Source organism: Natrix helvetica, assembly GCF_964273705.1.
Source record: "Natrix helvetica genome assembly, chromosome: 6".
Lineage (NCBI taxonomy): Eukaryota > Metazoa > Chordata > Lepidosauria > Squamata > Natricidae > Natrix > Natrix helvetica.
Genome location: NC_138553.1, coordinates 5,356,323 through 5,378,945, shown reverse-complemented (window position 1 = coordinate 5,378,945; position 22,623 = coordinate 5,356,323). Strand labels below are relative to the sequence as shown.

At 42.8% G+C, this 22,623-nt stretch overlaps 1 protein-coding gene across 3 annotated transcripts in view; it reads left to right on the top strand.

Moving 5' to 3' along the window:
* The window catches only part of PRKCQ (protein kinase C theta), a 43,592-nt gene extending 35,651 nt beyond the window's left edge, over positions 1 to 7,941 (top strand). For all 3 annotated transcript variants that reach the window (XM_081957136.1, XM_081957137.1, XM_081957138.1), the window contains 3 exons: positions 1,352 to 1,540; positions 2,420 to 2,548; positions 5,349 to 7,941. In XM_081957136.1, the coding sequence (XP_081813262.1) occupies positions 1,352 to 1,540; positions 2,420 to 2,548; positions 5,349 to 5,504 (474 nt within the window). In that variant the 3' untranslated portion in view covers positions 5,505 to 7,941. The remainder of the gene's footprint in view (positions 1 to 1,351; positions 1,541 to 2,419; positions 2,549 to 5,348) is intronic.
* The last annotated feature ends 14,682 nt before the right edge of the window (positions 7,942 to 22,623 follow it).

The following is a 22,623-nucleotide window of genomic DNA, read 5'->3' as shown; positions in this document are numbered from 1 at the left end:
AGATTGGATAACAGTTTGCCCGGAATGGTATAAGGTATCCTGCTCAAGCAGTGGGTTGGACTAGAAGACCTCCAAAGTCCCTTCCAACTCTGGGTTGTCAGGGTTCCAAATAGCATCCAAAAGTAAAGCAGAGTCCAAGGCAAAGTATTGCTCAAAGTTGCAATTTATTAAGAGAGCCATGGTGACACACCTGGGAAAACTTGAACCTGAAAGCTTCCCGGTTTTCCCCACCCTTCTGAAAGTTCAAGATCTTGCCCCCCTCCCACAAGTCCATCACATGGTCCAACCTTCCACTGCCATGCTGGGAGTTACACCCATCCAGTTCCGGTTAGGTGCAGAGGTACGAAGACAAAGGATGACCTTGGCTTTCTAGAAAGAATGTTGTTATGGCTACATGGCATCTAACTCTTTACAATCCCCCCTCTCATTTTCCCACAATAGAAAATGCATAGTAGAATAATATGGCAGGCCAAAGATGCAAAAGAAGAGATGGCTGCAGGCTTAACATGTTCTATGTTGCAAAACATGCCCCATCGTTCTTGGGAACAACGCAAAATGATTAAGGGCTTAGTACACAATGTACAATAATTATATAACTTGGTGTTTAAGAAGAGACAATTTGTCCAGAATAGTATAGGATTTCCTGCTCAAGCAGTGGGTTGGACGAGAAGACCTAAGGCCCCTTCCAATTCTGTTAAATTTATTCTGGCCATAATTCAGAATGTGAGATGCAGAAAGAATCAGGAGGAGAAAGAAAGAGTTCGAGAATCCTACAAAATTTGAGCCATTTGTCTTAAGTGATGTTACTGAAAGCTCAGGAGATTTTGATGAAGGTCTTGCTGAATTCAGCATTTTTCCAGAGACCCTGCAAAATTTAATTGTTCACACCTGAAAAACTGCAAGATTTGGACAAATTGGAGAGCAGGCGTGGTTTGTGGTCCGTCCAGCATCACCACTGGTAAATCCAGCATTGCAGTCTATAGAGGTAGTCCTCGACGTACGACTACAATTAAAAATTTCCATTCCTAAGCACAACAGTGGCTCAGTGAGTTTTGCCCCATTTTAAGACCTTTCTTGCTGCCGTTGTTAAGTGAATCACATCAGTTCCCTTAAAATCCACTTAACAACCACGTTACTAACTTAAGGACAGCAGGGATTCATTTTAGAACAGTGGCAAGAAAGGTCGTAAAAGGGGGCAAAATTCACTGAGCAGTTGTCTTGCTTAGCAGCAGAAATATTGAGCCCAATTGTGGCCGTATGTTGAGGACTTCCTGTATTAAAGTGTCCATCCTTCTAACCTCTAAGCTTCCTTTTTCTTTTTTTTCAACTCCCCCTGCCCTTCCCCTGGCAGATTCTTCTTGGGCAGAAATACAACATGGCCGTTGATTGGTGGTCCTTTGGGGTCCTTCTGTACGAGATGCTGATTGGCCAGTCCCCCTTCCATGGCCAGGATGAAGAACAGCTCTTCCAGTCCATCCGCATGGACAGCCCATTCTACCCCCGCTGGCTTGACAAAATTGCGAGGGACCTCTTAGTAAAGGTGAGGTTGGGAGAGTCCATTATACCAGAAGAGGGGTGTTTCCAGTTTGAATTTCCCATCCAGTTTTGATCGCCATAATATTTAAAAAAAAGATGTTGAGAGTGCAGAGAAGAACAGCAAAACTCACTTAACAAATGTCTCGCTCTACAACGGAAATTTTGGGCTCAACTGTGATCGTAAGTCGTAAGTCGAGAGCTACCTGTAGTTTCAGTTTTCAGGGAAAACAGTGAATTTCCCATCCAGTTTTGGTCACCTTTAAATACATTTGCTAGGAGGGAGCAAATGTTGCACAGACCCTTAATGCAGTGGTTGGATTCAAAACTTTTACTACTGGCTCTGTGGGCGTGGCTTGGTGGGCGTGGCGTGGCTTGCCTGCGTGGCATGGCTTGGTGGCGGAAGGATACTGTAAAATCTCCAGTTCCACCCCACTCCAAAGCAAAGATATTGTAAAATCCGCATTGCCTCCCCCCCAGGAGTGGACTCCGGCTTCTGTTACTGCTGGTACGGGATGCGCATGGGCAGTAGTAAAAAAACAAGATGGCAGCGCCTATGGGGCGTGGCCGACTGAGTTACTACCTACTTGTCCGAACCGGTTGGAACCAGTAGGAACCAACCTCTGCTCCCCACCCCACTAAACCTGCTTTCCAGCTCCGTTCTCCTGTGCAGGGCAACAGAAGAAGACCCAGCCGATCAGCTGGGACTCGGGAGGCAGAGAAGAGATGGGGCGAGGCCAGCCAGAGGTGGTATTTTCACATTCTCCGAACTACTCAAAATTTCCGCTACCGGTTCTCCAGAACCGGTCAGAACTGGCTGAATACCACCTCTGCCTTCATGTCAACTTTATCCGTTTTCTGAACGCTGGGATCTTTCGATTTCTAGCTTTTTGTTCGAGAGCCAGAGAGGCGGTTGGGAGCGAGAGGGAATATTCGACAGCACGCCTTCTTTCAAGAAATCACTTGGGAAGCTTTGGAAAGAAAAGAAATCGACCCGCCTTTCAGGCCTATCGTGGTGAGAATTGTTTCTTTGACTCTCTTCTTTGCTCTGAATAACTTCCTGAAGCTACAGTTACTTTAATTTCATTTATTTGTGTGTTTATTCCATCCAGATGATAGCCCCTATCCCAATTACAGGTAGTTCTCGACTTAACAACCATTCATTTAGCAAGCATTTGATGTTACAACAGTGCTGAAAAAAGGACAGGCAGTTCTCCACTTACAACCACAATAACCATTTTGTTAGAGAGTGTAAAATCCAACAGGAACAGGAAATACAACATTTCTTTTTTTTTTAAAGTCAAGTTTATTTATATATTAATACTTTGAAGACAGTGTATTGTCCGGGCATTTCATTATACACAAGAAAAAAAATAACAGATATACTGATAGTGATACAATACACATACTAATTATAAACCTATTTATAATTATGTTAGCTTATTTAGGATCATATTAATTGTACAAGCTTGCTTATAATTATAGACAACGTTCATATTTTACTTACACATAACAATGATCTTTCTTCATTCAATTTCCACCTTGTCTTCTGTTGAGATATAGCCTGTTGTGCCTTAAAATGAATTCTACTGTACTGCCCTAAAATGGCTTCTACTGTACAGCGCAGTGGAATTGCCATGGTAACAGCTTCACAGTACTCCACAAGGGGGCTCCCTCTGATAAGGGGGGAAAATCCAACATGAGAAATTATGTTTGATACGGACATTTCCCCGCTATCAATAAATACCCAGGCAATGCCCGTTTATCGGCTAGTACAATATAAATACATCCAATGCTTTAAAAAGTACCATTCCCAGTCATATGTCTATGGAGATCCTCAGTCATCCAGGTCATGGTTGTCCCAAAGGTGCTTTTTTTTTTCAAAAGGCAACTGGACTTACTTTGTTTTCCTTGAAGACATTTCGCTTCCATCCAAGAAGCTTCTCCAGTTCTGAACCGAAGAAGCTTCTCGGATGAGAAGTGAAACATTTTCAAGTAAAAACAAACAAAGTCCAGTTGCCTCTTGAAATAGCACTTTTGGGACATTCCTAAAAAGGTGTTTAGTACCCAGGGGTAGGGGAGTTTTGGGTGCAAATTCATACAAGTCATACAGTTGGCTTAGCCACATTAAATCAGGTCCTAGCAGATACCTTCACACACAATGCGCTAAGTTTAGTTAACTTTGGTAAATTTTTCTCTAACTGCAAACCCAGCTCACCTATGTGTTTTTTTTAATGCAAACCCACAACATGAGAATTTAATAACCAGGGTAAGTATCTGCAAATGCAGCCAGTTGTGTGGATGTGTGAGAGTGGCTTCTATGTGCATGCCACTTGATTGTGCCAATGCAGGGATGGTGAACATGTTGGTCTTGGCATGCCAAAAATTTGGAAAATGCCTAATTTTGACTCTTCTGACTTGTCACCCTCTCTCCAAAACAGGGGAACAATTCTTTACCTGTTTATTTTTTAAAAAATATATAATTAAATTAAAATTAAATATTTTCTTTAAAACTTTAAATTTGTTTTTTTTAAAATGCAGCCCAATCATATATGTGAACCCTGCCACATGCCACTTACTTTCAGGAAATGCTCTCTTTTTTGGGGGGGGGGGAGGGAGGAGAAGTTTCAAATAATTTTATTACATTTTACAAAACATACACATAAAAAAACCCAGCACAAATTGACAGTCAAGAGAAATGATAAAGTGTGAAGAAGTATAAACTAAATAGAAAGAAAAATGTAAATCTATACCATTAATGACTTCCAGTTTCTTTTTCCAAGGATATTAAAAAAGGCTTACTTTCTATTCTGAGTTTAAAACTATAATAAAATGTCAATTTCCCCCAAAAGAAAGGAGGAACTACATTTTAAAAAAATATTTTTCCTCTTTTTAAATGCTAACAATCATCCAATTCATAAGTCAAAATTTGATTCCCCCTCTCATCTCTTGCAAAAAGTACACAAAAGGCTTCCAATTATACAGTAGATCAATTTCTTGATCTATAATTTTTTGTTTCTCCCATGAGGTCCATTAATACCTGGCTATTCTTGCCAGTTCTATCATCTTTATTGACCATTCTGGGTATCACATAATCTTTCCCACACTGGTTGGCAGAAGCTGAGACAAGTAACAGGAGCTCACTCAGTTCCGCGGTGCTAGAGATTTGAACCGCCGAGCTGCCGACCTTTCTGATCGACACGCTCAGCATCTTAGCCACTGAGCCACCACGTCCCCACTCCTATTCTATTCTATTCTATTCTATTTCTACTCTACTCTACTCTATAGTCTATTCTCTATTCTTCTGTATATTCTATTCTATTTCTACTCTACTCTATATTCTATTCTCTATTCTTCTCTATATTCTATTCTATTTCTACTCTACTATTCTCTGTTCTTCTCTATATTTTATTTTATGTCTACTCTACTCTATATTCTATTCTCTATTCTTCTCTATATTCTATTCTATTTCTACTCTACTCTATATTCTATTCTCCATTCTTCTCTATATTCTATTTCTACTCTACTCTATTCTATTCTACTCTACTCTAGTGTATTCTTTGCATTCCTAGAGTGGCTGCATCTTCTTTCTAAAGTTCTCACAGTGGAGGACTTTCTCCATTTCTCCTCAGAAATTATATGGCAAGGGCTCGGGTTACTGCCCTTTTTCCAGTCCTGTCTTTAAAAAAAAAATAAAAAGCTCAGAGGCTTCATTTTCAGATTAATCTCCCTCTTTATTGGCTGCTGGAGAGGACTTTTCTCCTTTGCCTGGGTCTAATTCCACTTTTCTCTCCCTCTCTCTCTCTCCTTGAAAGAAATCGCCAGGCGACTGCAGCAACTTCGACAAGGAATTTCTCAACGAAAAGCCTCGCCTCTCCGTCGGAGACCGGACCCTCATCAACAGTATGGACCAGAACATGTTCAGGACTTTTTCCTTCACCAACCCCATCATGGAGAAATTGCTCTCCTGAAGAACGAGCTACAAAAGAGGCCTCCTTAAGCACCTGGGGAAGCCAATCCAGCCGGGGGGGACATGAAAGCCACTGCTGGTTTTGCGACTACGTATTCCCTCCTCTAGAACTTGCGAGTTGTGAGAGTGCAAATATTGGTGAGATCCTTGCACACCCTGTCTTCTCGTTCACCGGGCAGCCAGGAGGACGGAAAGACCGGCTTTGAGAAGAAGACTTGATGTGACTCCTTGTTTTGGCCTAGCTGCCCAAACACAACAAACCCTCTGCAGTGAACTCAAAAGATTTCTTTATTAGGAGTGACGGCAGCCGCGGTAAAAAGTTTCTCTCTCGGGGTAACAAGTCCGTCCGTCCGTCCGGAAGATGAATAGTCGTCTGCCACATCTATTCATCTCCGCCTCCTGCCTTTTATCCCCAGAGCTAGGGTGGGGTTCGCTAGCAGCAGAGGCTCTTCCTTCCCAAGGACTGGCCCATAGATTTCCACTGCTCTCCTCTCCTCTGCCTTCTGCACATCCACGTTTCAGGCATTGGACCCAGCTGTTCTTCCTCTTCCTCATCAGCCACCTCCAGACCTGGGGGTTGTTGACTCTCCATCGGAGGGCTGATTGACAGCCCAGGCTCCACCTCCGTCTCTCTCTCTCTCTGCCAGCTCCATTCCCTCTTTCTCCTCGGAGCTCGATGACTACTGTAGAATTTTGACATGCTGTAACCTATTATCCTTCTCGGTTATAATTCCGACCTCAGTTGCTGGGAGATCTTTGTGTAACATTTCTCCAAGAGTTTGCAGACCAAGGATGCTACAGATGCTCCTCGACTTACAACCGTTTGTTTAGCGACCGTTCGAAGTTACGACGACACTGAAAAAAGTGACATGACCGACGCTCACACTTACCACCCCTGCAGCCCCCCCCCCTGACCCAAATTCCGGTGCTTGGCAATGGCACGTACTTATGACGGTTGCAGTGTCGAAGATAATTTTTTGCGACAAAGTCAACGGGAAGCCTGATTCACTTAACAACTGCAAGATTCCCCTTAACGGCTGTGGCAAAAAAAAAGGTCGTAAAATGGGGCAAAACTCACCTAACAGCTGTCTTACGTAGCAATGGAAATTTTGGGCTCAAATGTGGGTCGTAAGTCGAGGACTACCTATAATCTGTCATGTCTTCTTCTGCACGAGACGATTCAGAATGATGGCATTTATGAAATACAGTCCCACGGGAGATAGCATAGAGGTTGTCCTCAAACTTACAACAGCTCATTTAGTGACCGTTCAAAATTCAGACACTTGGCAACTGGTTCATACTAATGACGGTTGCAGTGTCCCGGGGGTCCACATGATCCCCTTTTGCGACCTTCTGACAAGCAAAATAAGGGGGAAAGCTGACTCACTTAACAACCGTGTGACTAACTTAGCAGCTGCAGCCATTCACTTAACAACAGTGGCAAGAAAGGTGGTAAAATGGGAGAAAACTAACTTAATAGCTGTCTCGTTCGGCGACAGAAATTTGGGGCTCCGTTGTGGTCGTAAGTGGAGGACCAGCTGTAAATGCCTGGTGGCCAACATTACCTATTTTGTTTTATTAAAAATCCAAAGACTCTATTTTAAAACACCATAATTATTAGAACCATGGTGGCGCAGAGGTTAGAATGCAGTCTGGCCGACTAATCCTGCCAAATGCCAGTAGTTCGATTGTCACCAGATCAAGGTTGACTCTGCCTTCCATCCGTCTGCAAAATGAGGACCTGGATTGTTGGGGGGGGCAAGAGGGTGACTCCGTAAACCGCTTAGAGAGGGCTGTAAAGTACTGTGAAGCGGTACATACCGTAAGTCTGAGCGCTATTGCTATCTATCATCTATCTGGTGGCGCAATGGTTAGAATGCAGTATTGCAGGCGAATTCTGCCGACTGCCAGCAGTTCGATCCTGACCGGCTCAAGATTGACTCAGCCATCCATCCTTCCGAGGTGGGTAAAATGAGGACCCAGATTGTTGCGGGGGGGGGGGGGGCAAGAGGCTGACTCCGTAAAACTGCTTAGAGAGGCTATGTCCACTCTACTTCAAATTTCACAGAATATATGTCAAAGGTGCCCCTTGCTAGTTTCTACTTTGCACACCAATCTTCTGAAAACATCCATGCAGATTTTTCTCACTAGAAAAAAAATCTCAGCGCCCACATTTCGTTTCCCAAAAGTTCTTTCCCTTCCCCAGATTTTGCAAATCTTCAGACTCGCCCTCTGCTTAAAAAAAAAAACCAAGAACTTTGACTCTGCATGTGGGATTCCTTCAAATAACTGTAATTTCACCTTATCTCCTGTATCCGTTGGTTTTCCTTCAATGGCTAGAAAAACTGGATTGTGGTGCTTTTGAGTTGTGAATATGGATTGGGGGATTTTTTTCCCCATTAAAAATGTTTATTTGTTATGTTTGTATAGAGTAATAAATAAACAGTTGTCCATTAAAGCATTTGTCAAGTCTTGGTAATTGATAACCACTATGGTGAATTAGAGTAGAATAGAATAGAATAGAATAGAATAGAATAGAATAGAATAGAATAGAATAGAATAGAATAGGAATAGGAATAGGAGTAGAGTAGAGTAGAGTAGAGTAGAGTAGAGTAGAGTAGAGTAGAGTAAGATAGGATAGGATAGGAGTAGAAGAGTATAGTAGAGTAAAATAGAATAACAGAGTTGGAAGGGACCTTGGAGGTCTTCTAGTCCAACCCCCTGCTTTGACAAGGAACCTTGCATCCTACACCAAGTGATTTTATGTACAATTTGACACCTAGTGCTTTCATATCTCTGTCGACACAAATTTTTCCTTCCAGTCCATCCTATTTTTTATTCTTCCATGCTCCAATGAAAGATTTTGGGATTGTTGCAAATCAGCTTGATAGAACACTGCCATATCCCTCTGTACAGGTAGTCCTCAACTTGCAACAGTTCATTTAGTGACTGAAGTTAGAAAGGCACCGAAAAGAGTGCCCGATGTCCATTTTTCACACTACCCTGGTGGCATCTGCATAGTTCGTCGTCTTTTAATGACCCCATAAAAGGGGTGGAGTCTGGTCAACTGAATGGAGTTGAGTGTTTACTGGCCAGATGCCTTTCCCGTCACCAATGTGGAGTTTTGTTCAGCAGATATATTCTCATCGTGGCCGGAGAGAGGAATATCTGCCTCTACCTAGGATCGAACTCACAGCCTCCTGATTGTGAGGCGAGAGCTCCACCCCTAGGCCACTGCACCACTTCTGGCATCTCCATGGTTGCATGGTCATAATTCAGAGCCTTGCATCATATTTACAATGGCTGCAATGTTCTGAGGTTAGCTTTGCCGATCTTATTCTGACCGGGGCTTCCCGAGAGCACGAAGCAAACTCCTGGTCCCGACAAAAACCCCTTTTATTACTGTGAATTCTTCTCATTCACATCCAGCAAAGTCTTTCAAGGGAGGATTTACAGTCACAGACCTTATTTGGCTTGGAGAGCTACCAGGCCGATAGCTGTAAAACCTGTCAAGGAGTCTTGCAGAGGCATGAACCAATGAAGCCACTAATTGTCTCCTGCAAACCCTACTCCCCTTTCGCTCTTCTTTTATTTCCATTCCTTGTCCATCTGTGGCCTTATTCCCAAGTTGACCCCTGTTCTTTAGCTGTTCCCTTCGTCTGGCAGCTCTGCTCATGCGCACACTGGGAACAGGCTCCAGCTGTTCTTCTGCCCCACTGATCTCCAACTCCAAAGGCAGCTGATAACTGTTGGACAGCCTTGGCCCCCTCTCTGCCTCCAACACAGAGCCCTCATCCGAGCCTTCCCCAGACTCCAGGACTGGCCCATCTTCCTCCCCAACCTCCTCACTGTCCGAATCTGCTGCCAGCTCCACTGGCTGACCGCAACCGATCTGCTGACAGGCAAAATCAACAGGGAAACCAATTCACTTAACAACCGTGTTGCTAACTTAATAACGGCAGTGAAATGTGCAATGGGGAAAAAATTCACTTAACAGCGGTCTCGCTTAGCAGCCAGACTTTTGGGTTCCATTGTGGTAAGTCAAGGACTACTTGTAGTTCAGTAAAAAGACTCGAACCTCCATGCATTTATGTGCTTCGCTGAGACAGGATACTGTCTCTAGCAGGGGTCTCCAACCTTGGCAACTTTAAGACTCGTGGACTTCAACTCCCAGAAGTCCACAAGAGTTGCCAAGGTTGGAGACCCCTGTTCTATATCAACTTTGCTACTTCTGGTAAGGTGGGCTGTTGAGTAGCAGACGCTATGCAGCACCCATCCTGTGATTTCCGGCTGACTCATGGCTCAGCGAAACCACAAATGCCGTTGCAACGCACCGTACTTCTAGTCAACGTAGCTGCTTGCCCTACATTTGGCATCGGTGGTTGGAGAGGTGTGATTGAAATGAATCTCACGTGGCTTCCCCACAACTCTGCTATCAAGGACGTGGTCAGCTCTGCCAGCAGCTGGTGCTTGATAACCTCCATAAATGGAGACTTATCCTGCTATGGGGAGATTAGAAAGCCAGGTTGGTCTAGTCAAGTGGTTAAGGCACCAAGCTAGAAAGAGGGAAACTGTGAGTTAGAGTCCTGCCTTAAGCATGAAAGCCAGCTGGGTGACTTTGGACCAATCCTCAGAAGAAGGAGGAGGAGGAGAAGAACTGTGAGGCTGTTGAATTGGTTGTTTTCTTGCAGATGTTTCATGACCCAACTAGGTAACATCATCAATGCTTGAAGAGAGTGGGGTATTCATAGAGGAGGGGGAGAAGGAGGAGGAAGAGGAAGAGGAGGAGGACTGTGGGGTCCTTAGTGCTCTCTGAGCGTAGTTGTTTTCTTGCAGACATTTCATGACCCAACTAGGTAACATCATCAGTGCTTGCAGACAGTGGGGTATTCAGAGATGAGGAGGAGGGGGAGGGAGAGGAGGAGGAGGAGGGGAAGGAGGAGAACTGTGAGGCCTTTGAATTGGTTGTTTTCTTGCAGACGTTTCATGACCCAACTAGGTAACATCATCAATGCTTGAAGAGAGGGGGGTATTCATGGAGGAGGAAGAGGGGAGGGGGGGGCAACTAGGTAACATCATCAGTGCTTGTAGAGTGTGAGGTTTGTTCTCTGTTTATATACAAGCAGTTTGAGCTGTCAATGTTGGTGGGAATGTTGTATTCTTGTTTGGACTGTTATTTACTATTTGATTGTTTGTTTAACGGTGGTTCCTTGACTGAGTAGTATTGTTTACTGCTTGAATGTTGGTCTAGTATTAATCCTGGTGTTATCTCTGCTTATACAATACAATACAATACAATACAATACAATACAATACAATACAATACAATACAATACAATACAATACAATAGTAGAGTTGGAAGGGACCTTGGAGGTCTTCTAGTCCAACCCCCTGCCTAGGCAGGAAACACTATACTGTTTCAGACAGATGGCTATCCAACATCTTCTTAAAGACTTCCAGTGTTGGGGCATTCACAACTTCTGGAGGCAACTTCTGTTCCACTGATTAATTGTTCTAACTGTCAGGAAATTTCTCCTCAGTTCTAAGTTGCTTCTCTCCTTGATTAGTTTCCACCCATTGCTTCTTGTTCTACCCTCAGGTGCTTTGGAGAATAGTTTGACTCCTTCTTCTTTGTGGCAACCCCTGAGATATTGGAACAATGCTATCATGTCTCCCCTAGTCCTTCTTTCTCTTAATATTCTTTCTCTTAATATTCTTTCTCTGGGTATGATTTGCTGGCAAGGAGAGGTACTGTTTCCTTAACTCAGCTGGTACTTAGGCATAGGTAGCCCTCTGACAGATCCAACAGAGAGAAAAACAGTCTGCTAGTGCCTCCTAGTGGACAGCAGCGAATAAAACCATAGTAGTACAAAGTTATAACTACCAACCCCATCACTTGTAGGGAGAAGATGATGCGGCTTCTAGTAAGACACCCAGGCAATTTAACATCTGAAGTTCTCTAGCTTGAGAGGGCAATAAGATAAGGAGGAAGATGTACTATTTATAGCCTCTATCCATCCAGCTATTCAACTATACTTGTTAGTTGAGAAGTTGCGTCCGCCCCATCACAATCCCATGGACGACGTTCCTCCAGGCCTTCCTGTCCTCTACCATCTTCTGGAGTCCATTTAAGCTCACGCTGACTGCTTCAGTGACTCCATCCAGCCACCTCCTTCTATGTCATCCCGTTCGTCTTTTGCCCTCCATCCTTCCCAGCATGAGGCTCTTCTCCAGTTGAGTCCTTCCTTCTCATTAGGTGGCCAAAGTCTTTGAGTTTCCTCTTCAGGATCTGGCCTTCTAAAGAGCAGTCAGGGTTGATCTCCTCTAGGACTGACCGGTTGGATGGCCTTGCAGTCCAAGGAACTCAATGCAGGAGTCTTCTCCAGCATTATAGTTCAAAGGCCTCCATTCTTTGGCGCTCAGCCTTCCTTATGGTCCAACTTTCACAGCCATCCATTGCCACAATGACATCTATTATACTATGTTAGCTGTTCAACTATATAGATGGTCCTTGGCTTACAATCAATTGTTTAGTGACCATTCTAAATTACAACAGAAAAGTGTGGCTTATGACCATTTTTCACACTTACGACCGCTGCAGCATCTCCGTAATCACAAGACCAAAATTCAGACGCCTGTCAAATGGGCTCATATTTACGTCGGCTGCACACGATCCCCTTTTGCGACCTTCTGACAAGCAAAGTCAAGGGGGAGCTGGATTCACTTAATGACCAGGTTACTAACTTAGCGACCGCAGGGGTTCACTGACAAGAAAGGTCGTAAAATGGAGCAAAGCTCACTTCACAACTGTCTCACGTAGCCACGGAAATTTTGGACGCAGCTGCAGTCATAATCGAGGAGCAGCTGTAGAGAGAGTCCTCTACGTATGACCTGTCCGTCAGCGATCATCCAAAGTTGCAACAGATCACTCGAGAGTACTTATGATTCAGTTCCAAAATTTGAGGGCTGCCTCTGTCCCCACCAGACACCATCAAATGTTAGTAATTTGGATGCTAAGTCTGCAATTACATTTGTATAACCATAGTTTTCGAAGTTTTCGCTGTAAACTGGCTTTGACTTCTGGTATTTAGCAAAAACAATGGGTTTGTTTAATGACCCTGGTGGTTTAAATAATTCGCTTAACAATCATGGTGATTTGCTTAATGACCGCCACAAAAAAAATTATCATAAAATCAGTTTGGTCATGTTGAGTGATCTGCTTTATCGTGACTTACGACCGCCTTTTTTTGCTGAAGGAAGGGAAGCGCCGTTTCAAATTAAGGCACGCTTAGAGGCACAGGGACCCTTTGCTCATTTGTGTATCTAAACCCCACTTTGAATTCCATTCAAGATAAGCGGCCGATAAATTCCAAATAGAATAGAATTCTGTATTGGCCAAGTGTGATTGGACACACAAGGGATTTGTCTTTGGTGCATATGCTCTCAGTGTACATAAGGAGAATAAAACACATTTGTCAAGAATCATAAGATACAACACTTAGTGATAGTTAAGGTTACTAATAAGCTATCAAATCGTACTAGTAAACACATAAAACAATATAAATTGAAAGATACAAGCAACAGGGTTATAGTCATAAGTGGGGAGAGATAGATACTGAGAAGGAAGAGAAGAATAATAGTAATACAGTCTTAGTAGGTAACATGACGGTGTTGTGGGAATCAGTTGCTTAGCAGAGTGATGGCATTCCTTGTGTCCTTGTGTCTAGTTGTCTTGGTATGCAATGCTGTATTGCGTCGTTTTGAGTTCAAACAATTGATGTCCAGGATCTAAGATCAAAACCACTAGGTGGCAGAGTTGTCTATTCATTGGACTTCAAATAACTTTTGTCACTTTAAAAGGTACACTAATCCGCATACATTAAAATGAAATTTCGTTGCGTTTGGCTCTCAAAGGGTCACCGCCTCCAATATACACTGCATAAAAATGACAAAAACATGAATATATGAATAAATAAATAAAAATAAATAAGCAAGCAAGCAAACCAGTTAAATAATATTACACGGGCAAACAATCGATACAAACTCAAGGGAAACCGCTCCAAACTCAATTGCAGAAAATACGACTTCAGCAACAGAGTGGTCAATGCCTGGAATACTCTCCATTGTTACATCCTCAAACCTCCACAGCTTCAACCTCAAACTGTCTACGGTGGACCTCACCCCATTCCTAAGAGGTCTGTAAAGGGGGAGTGCATAAGCACACCAGCGTACCTAACGTCCCTGTCCTACTGTCCCCATTTATTTATACTCATTTGTACTCAAGAAAAAAAAAGTTTTTGTCCTCCCCAGACTTCAGCAGGGCTGGGGGAAGGGGAAAATGTTCCCATTTTTGCGAAAAATGAGCAGGAAATGGCCCGTGTTTTGCAAAAACGGGGGCATTTTTCCCTCCCCCCCCACAGCCTTGCTGAAGCCTGCAGAATGCTTCTGGAGGCTGGGGGAAGGCAAAAACACCTCCAAATTTTGCAAAAAACACCCCATCTCTAGGACCTTTCTGGGACTGGCATGCGCACACCATTAAAAAAGGCGAGGACAAAAATTACATTTTTTTTCAATGAAGATTGTTCTGCGCATGTGCAGGACAGAAAATAAAGATGGCGCCACTGAGGATAGAACCGGTTCGGGCGCATGTCCGCCGAAGTTACTACCTATTCGGCCGAACTGTACCGTACCGGTAGGAAGCCACCGCTACAGCGCATGCTTTGGGCACTCGGTTCCGGAAACGTTTAGCCATCACTGCCCCTACAACATTGCCAGACAAATGGCTGTGCAATTTCTTCTTGAAATCCCCATAACTTCTGGAGGCAAGTCATTGCACTGATTAATTGTTCTCACTGTCGAGAAATTTCTTCTTTATGGAAGAGGGTGCCATATCTCGGCCACCTTCCTGGGAAGAAATATAAAATAAATTCAAAACATCGACATCCCTTGGTGTAGAAGGTTAGCAGCCTATTTTCCCCAGAGAGGTTATTTCTACAACTGCAAAGAATTATGCAAACAGGCTGAATGGCCAGTTGCATAAGGCCCTTGTTCCTGAGCTGGTTAGAGACAGAGCTATTTATTTTATGGACGGGAGCCTAGAATGGTTTTGTTTCTTAGCTTGCTTTATCCTCAAATGACCCACTTTTGATCCTGGATTCCAGCATCCAATTACATTATTAAAGTGATTCACATAAGATTCCCCCTCCCCTGCTCTCAATGGGGCCCCTCCCTAATGCCCTGGTAGGAAAAAAAAAACATCATGTGGGATTTTAGAAATTTGCAAAAGGCCAGATTATCGGAGTGGGTTCACTGCAGCAAAGCGAGAGGTTTGGTTGCAGAGAAAATAGGCAGAGCAACTGACCGGATCTAGAACTGTTTTGCCTGCCTGCTGCCAGTAAATCTGACATGCAAAAATTTTGTGTGTGGGGGGGTGGGGGGTGGGATACATGCATTCAACAGTTAATGCAGGAGAATCTACAAAACATTTGAACTGGGCAGCTTTTTACTAGGGTAGCCCCAGCGTTTATGATATAAAGATTGAAGGAGGAAGAAGAAGGTATCAGATGTTGCAGCAAAAGAACCTGAATTATTTTATTTTATTTTACTTCATTTTATTATTTTATTTTACTTTACTTTATTATTGTATTGTCTTGTCTTGTATTTATTATTGTATTGTATTGTATTGTATTTATTATTGTCTTGTCTTGTATTTATTATTGTATTGTATTGTATTCTATTTATTATTGTATTGTATTGTCTTGTATTTATTATTTTATTGTATTCTATTCTATTTATTAGTGTATTGTATTGTATTTATTATTTTATTTTATTGTATTGTATTTATTAGTGTATTGTATTCTATTCTATTTATTAGTGTATTGTCTTGTATTTATTAGTGTATTGTATTCTATTCTATTTATTAGTGTATTGTCTTGTATTTATTAGTGCATTGTATTCTATTCTATTTATTAGTGTATTGTATTGTCTTGTATTTATTAGTGTATTGTATTCTATTCTATTTATTAGTGTATTGTCTTGTCTTGTCTTGTATTTATTATTGTATTGTATTGTATTCTATTTATTATTGCATTGTCTTGTCTTGTATTTATTATTGTATTGTATTGTATTGTATTTATTAGTGTATTGTCTTGTCTTGTCTTATATTTATTATTGTATTGTATTCTATTTATTATTGTCTTGTCTTGTCTTGTATTTATTATTGTACTGTATTCTATTTATTAGTGTATTGTATCGTATAATTTTATTTTTTATTACTTTACAGGTAGACCTCGAATTATGACTGCAACTGAGCCCAAGATTCTTAACCGGGACATTTGTTATGTGAGCTTTGCCCCATTTCATGACCTTTCTTGCCACAGTTGTTAAATGAAACACTGCAGTTGTTAAGTTAGTAAGATGGTTGTTAAGTGAATCTGGTTTGGGATTTCGCTTGTCCGAAGGTCACAAAACGTGATCACGTGACACGGGGACCCTGCGGCCATCATAAATATGAACCAGTTGCAAAACATCCCAATTTTGATCACATGATTATGACGATGCTGCAGTGGTCGTAAGTGTGAAAAACAGTCATAAGTCACTTTTTTCAGTGATGTAACTATGAACAGTCACTAAACGAACGGTTGTAAATCAAAGATTACCTGTGCCTTATTTTACATTACTTCTTATTTTATTTTACGACTTTATTTTAGGGCTTCCTAAAGAAACTTCCAAAGGCAGGCAATACCCGAGAGACGGGACAATAACTGGGAAAGCAGAACATTTTGTTTAAAATGCCTATGGAAGCATTTGTGTTGCTTGCTTAATCATACATTGCAGTGAAGGAAAGTTACTGAGCCTTGCATCAGCTCTAACATGTAGCTGACCTTGAAGGACTTAATAACCGAAGCAGGGTTATTACTGAAATGAGAACCACAAGGCCAGGCTGGAAAATCTCTGGAGAAACATATTGTTAAGGGGGGGACAATAGCAAGATGCAGCCATCATCTTGCCAAGAAAGAACCTTAATATCTAAATTTACCTTGACTCAAGAAAGACTTTCGGGGAAACACTGTGTGTGTGTGTGTGTGTGTGTGTGTGTGTGTGTGTGTGTGTGATAGAGAGAGAGAGAGAGAGAGAGAGAGAGCATGTATGTGTATGCATACATATATACATACATGCATGATGGCAATCTTTCAAATTCTAAGACTTACAAATACATTGCAGTTATAACATATTAGATTTTGTAGCAGCGTACATAGTAATATTTCCCAAGTTTCTACTTTCTATCTCTATTTTTTTTAACCCCTCATACAGCAATTCCCATATTAAGAAGTATTGTGTGTCTAGGTAAGGCCAACCTTGGAATCCTGCATCCAGTTTTGGTCTCCACAATGTAAAAAAGATGTGGAGACTCTAGAAAGAGTGCAGAGAAGAGCAACAAAGAGGATTAGGAGGCTAAAACATACTGTTGCAGGAACTGGGTATGTCTAGTTTAATGAAAAGAAGGACTAGGGGAGACACGATAGCAGTCTTCCAATATCTCAGGGGTTGCCCCAAAGAAGGGGGAGTCAAACTATCCTCCAAAGTACCTGAGGGCAGGACAAGAAGCAATGGGTGGAAACTAATCAAGGAGAGAAGCAACTTAGAACTGAGGAGAAACTTCCTGACAGTTAGAACAATGAATCAGTGGAACAGAAGTTGCCTCCAGAAGTTGTGAATGCCCCAACACTGGAAGTCTTTAAGAAGACGTTGGATAGCCATTTGTCTGAAATGGTATATATGATTTCCTGCCTAGGCAGCAGGTTGGACTAGAAGACCTCCAAGGTCCCTTCCAACTCTGTTATTCTAATTCTATCCATCATCTCTTAACCTTTACTCTTTAAGCATACATAGTAGTAGTCTTTCAAGTTCTAACATTTACATATACATAGTAATTATAGTAACTCATATCATGTGACAGTATACATAATAACATTTTCCCGATGTCTAATTTCTAGCTCTGTTTTCTCATCCTTAGTGAGACAAATCCCATATTAAGAGGTATTCTGTATCTATCCATCATCTCTTGCCCTTTTTAGTATTTCAATACTTACTGGCTTTTTGTTCAATCTCCCAAGCATTTTGCCAAACTTGGTTGATGACAATCCTTCCACACACACACACACACACACACACACACACACCCAAGCTTGGATGTATTAATGATCAAGTCAAGTCCGAGAATGCCAGAGAATTTCTGGAGATCTGGCACTAAGATATATCGGCCATCAACAGACTCCTGGAGATAAATAACATCTACGTATCACTCAAAAGAGACAAGCCAAAAGCCAAAAAGGAAACATAAAGACCAAAACACTTCCTCATCAGCAATCAATCCCGAGATAAGCAGAGATCAACACCAAGATGAAGCTAGACAATTAATACTAACAGATTAACACCAGAATCAAGAAGTAAACAATAGAGTAAACCAATCAAGGACGCAGACAAACAAGCTAACACTAAACAGCAGCCTGTCAAAGAAACAGCAAGAACATTCCCTGAATACTGACAGGGTAAGTCAGAAAAACAGAATTATGGAATTGGAAGGGACCTTGGAGGTCTTCTAGTCCAACCCCCTGCCTAGGCAGGAAACCCTATACCATTTCAGACAAATGCCTATCCAACATCTTCTTAAAAACCTCCAGTGTTGGAGCTTTCACAATTTCAGGAGGCAAGTTGTTCCACTGGTTAATTGTTCTGACTGTCAGGGAAATTTTTCCTTAGTTCTACGTTGCTTCTCTCCTTCATTAGTTTCCACCCATTGCTTCTTGTCCTACCCTCAGGTGCTTTGGAGTTTTACCTTCAGGTGCTTTCAACTAAATTGAAAAAAGCTTGGTGAGCAAACCACGCCCAAAATCTAAAACCCGCGCTGCAATTATTTTCTATTATTTCAAAAATCAGAGCAGTCTTTCACCCTTTAAAGACTAGCGCCATAGAAATTACTTCTCCACAGATCTGCAAATATGCTGTGGGATGAGCAGCCAAAATAAATACTTGAGCATTTATTTTAAGTAAACGAGGTATTATGTTTAAGGTGCGTCCTCATCAGTGGCCACTACATTTGCAAGGTTCGTGGAAAACGCCAGCTTTTACGCAGTTAAAAGCAGCGGATGATATTTCACAGACAATGGAAGTCTGGAGCCTCAAGAAGTGAAATAAGGAGAGGGCACATTTTGTGAAGTTGCAGGGTTTCCTTTCAAAAAAAAATCTCATTTCAAAAGAAACAGGCAGTCCTCAGCTTACGCCACAATTGTTCTTGACCCAACTCCCCAAATACGACAAACCCTCTATAACCCTCCAGTCGGAAGAAGAATAATTGTCTGCCACATCTATTCAACTCTGCCCCCTGCCTTTTATCTCCAGAGCTAGGGTGGGGCTTCGCTAGCATCAGTGGATTTTCTGTCCCAAGGACCAGCCCATAGATTTCCATTGCTCTCCTCTCCTCTGACTTCTGCGTATCTGTGCATCAGGCACTGGACCCAGCTGTTCCTCCTCTTCCTCATTAGTCATTTCCAGACAGGGGGAATAAGGTTCTACATTTAGGCAACAAAAATGAAATGCACAGGTACAGTATAGGTGGTACCTTGCTCAACAGTAGTAATTGTGAAAGGGATCTTGGAGTCCTAGTGGACAACCATTTAAATAGGAGCAAGCTGTGTGCAGCAGCTGCCAAAAAATCCAACACAGTTCTAGGCTACATATACAGAGGGATATAATCAAGATCACGTGAAGGGTTAATGCCACTTTATAAGGCCTTGGGAAGGCCACACTTGGAATACTGCATTCAGTTTTGGTCACCACAATGCAGAAAAGATGTGGAGACTCTAGAAAGAGTGCAGAGAAGAGCAATAAAGAGGATTAGGGGACTGGAGACTAAAACATATGAAGAACGGTTGCAGGAACTGGGTATGTCTAGTTTAATGAAAAGAGGACTAGGGGAGACATGATAGCAGTGTTCCAGTATCTCAGGGGTTGCCACAAAGAAGAGGGAGTCAAGCTATTCTCCAAGGCACCTGAGGGCAGAACAAGAAGCAATGGGTGGAAACTAATCAAGGAGAGAAGCAACTTAGAACTGAGGAGAAACTTCCTGACAGTTAGAACAATTAATCAGTGGAACAGCTTGCCTCCAGAAGTTGTGAATGCCCCAACACTGGAAGTCTTTAAGAAGATGTTGGATAGCCATTTGTCTGAAACGGTATAGGGTTTCCTGCCTAAGTAGGGGGTTGGACTAGAAGACCTCCAAGGTCCCTTCCAACTCTGCTATTGTATTGTATTGACTTGCCATCAGGGGGCTGACGGACAGCCCAGACTCCACCTCTCTCTCTCTCTCTCTCTCTCTCTCTCTCTCTCTCTCTCTCTCTGTGTGTGTGTGTGTGTGTGTTTCTCTTTCTCTCTCTCTCCATTCCCTCTTCCCCCTCGGAGCTCTCAAGTTGCCTTGATATGATCCTGACTCCCACACCGCCTCCTTCTGTTGCTGGAAGGGCTGGCGGGCTGACAGGTCACAACAACAATTGAGCCCCAAATTTCCTTTGTTAGGCAAGACCGTTGCTAATTGAGTTTTCCCCCATTTCCCCACCTTTTTTTGTTACCATTGTTAACTGGATCACCGCAGCTGTGGAGTTAATGACACGGTCGTTAATCCGGCAAATCTAGCTTCCCCATTGACTTTGCTTGTCAGAAGGTCACCAAAGGGGATCACGTGACTCCGGGACATGGCAACCGTCATAAATGTGAGCCAGTCGCCCAGCGTCTGGATTTTGATCTCATGACGCTGCGGATGCTGCAATGGACATAAGTATGAACAGTGGTCCCTTTTTCAGTTATAATTTTAGACCAGGGGTGTCAAAACCTGGGAACTTTAAGACTTGTGGACTTCAACTCCCAGAATTCCCCAGCCAGCATGGCTGGCTGGGGAATTCTGGGAATTGAAGTCCACAAGTCTTAAAGTTCCCAAGTTTGGACACCCCTGTTTTAGACAGTCAGTAAAGGAGTGGTTGTAACTACCTCTGAGTTGGGACGCGTTGACTCAGTAGCTAAGCTGCTGAGCTTGTTGATTAGAAAGTTCGGCAGTTCAGCTGTTCAAATCCCCAGCGCAGCATAACAGAGTGAGCTCCCATTACTTGTCCCAGCTTGTGCCAACCTAGAGTTCGAAAGCATGTAAAAATGCAAGGAGAAAAATAGGAACCACCTTTGGTGGGAAGGTAACAGCGTTCCGTGCGCCTTCAGCGTTGTGTCATGCCGGCCACATGACCACGGAGACGTCTTCGGACAGTGCTGGCTCTTCGGCTTTCAAATGGAGATGAACACCGTCCCCTAGAGTCAGGAATGACTAGCAGATATGTGTGAGGGGAACCTTTACCTTTGCCTTTAATTACCTGTTGTAGGACAGGTAGTTGCAGAACTACCTGTACCACAAACGTATTACCACATAGGTGTGGTAAAGAGCTAGCCGCAAGATTTCTGTTACCAGGAAAGCTTAGTTAATGTTCACTTTAGATTTTGGGACAGATTTGTGTGTTGTATGATAACAGACCCAAGGCAGAGACTGTGACTCAGGATCTTGTGCTATCCCAGTAACCAGGTTAAAGAGGAGAACTCAGGTGACACACTTCAGGCTAACTTAATTTGTCCATTAAGTGAACGAAGCACACAAAATAATGTTTGTGCCATGCCCTCTGTCCAAACAGAAAAAAATTATAGTGTCCAGCTGCTTCACACAACCGACTGTGGTTTTCAAACCCATAAACCAAAGATGGCCAACTTCATTCTAGCCTCACCTAAGTATGTTGTGTGAAGCATGCTATTTTGTGATATTAAATAAATCAATAGGAAATTGTTGTTGTTAGTTGCAAAGTCGTGTCCAACTCATTGCGACTCCATGGACAACGTTCCTCCAGGACTTCCTGCCCTCTACGCTTCAATAAATATATTCTAGAAATGCTGTCCTTTTTAAAAATATTTAATAGGGTAAATATCAAGCAATACAATCCATACAAAGACAATTAGCAATTGACCAGTGGAATGGTTTACGTCTAGAATTTGTTAGTGCTCCATCATTGGACGTTTTTAAAGAAGGGAATTAGGCAGCCATTTGTCTGAAACAGTATAGCATCTCCTGCTTGAGCAGGGGGTTGGACTAGATGATCTCCAAGTTCCTTCCAACCCTGTTATTCTGTTAAAAGCTCTTCAGGGATCTTCTATAGTTTCAAAAGCGGAAAGGGGTCCTGAAAGTTTTTTAAAATATTGATCTGAGGCTACCTGGTTGTTTGGATTGAAGAATTCCACAAAACCACTAGGTGGCAGCAAAATGCAGGATTTTTCCCCCCTGCATTTCTTTGCTGCCATCTTGTGGCCATTTGAATTATCTCAGCCCAGATATCAAATCATCAGGGGGAAGAGTCTCTATCAAACTCAGAGAGATGAAAGGTCTAGGGAGGAAGCAGACGTTTGCAACCTGTTGCTTTCCTAGTTGCCACTCCAAAAATGATCTCCAAAAATGCCAGCTCTCCCAGGGTGGTATTAACTTCCCTTCCCTACCAGTTCCCCAAATGTGAGTGTACTCCTTCCGTGCCTAAAAAAAGGGGCCTAAGGATGCCATAGAGCCAGGGCAGGAGGGCAGGGCCACCCGCGATTTCTGCTACTAGTTCAGGCAAACCGGTCAGAATGCCACCTCTGTGCCCACCTCATAGATTGCCAATTGCTCGTGGGGTTTTAGTGGTGATGGGGGGGGGTGTGGGGGGTTGCAACAAAACTTTAGCATTGCAGGGACAAGTAGCCGACAGGACGGTCTCCTTGTTTCTTGGCTTCAAAGTGAATGTCACGAGAAAGGATGACTCAGCCTTTGTTTGAAATCACATGAGGAGAAATATTTCCGACTTGAGGGGGAAACGTTGCCGTCATCCGGCTGAAACCTGCTGGCTGGAAGAGCGTGTTTGTCTGGGGTGACTCACACAGGTGAAGAATGCGTCGGATTCCAAGAAAAAAAAAATGTGCGCGCTGGAGGAAAAAAAATCCAGTGCGGCTGAAAGGATCGCACAATTAATTCTGTCTGAATTGTGTCGACTTAAGAGCCGGGATGGCG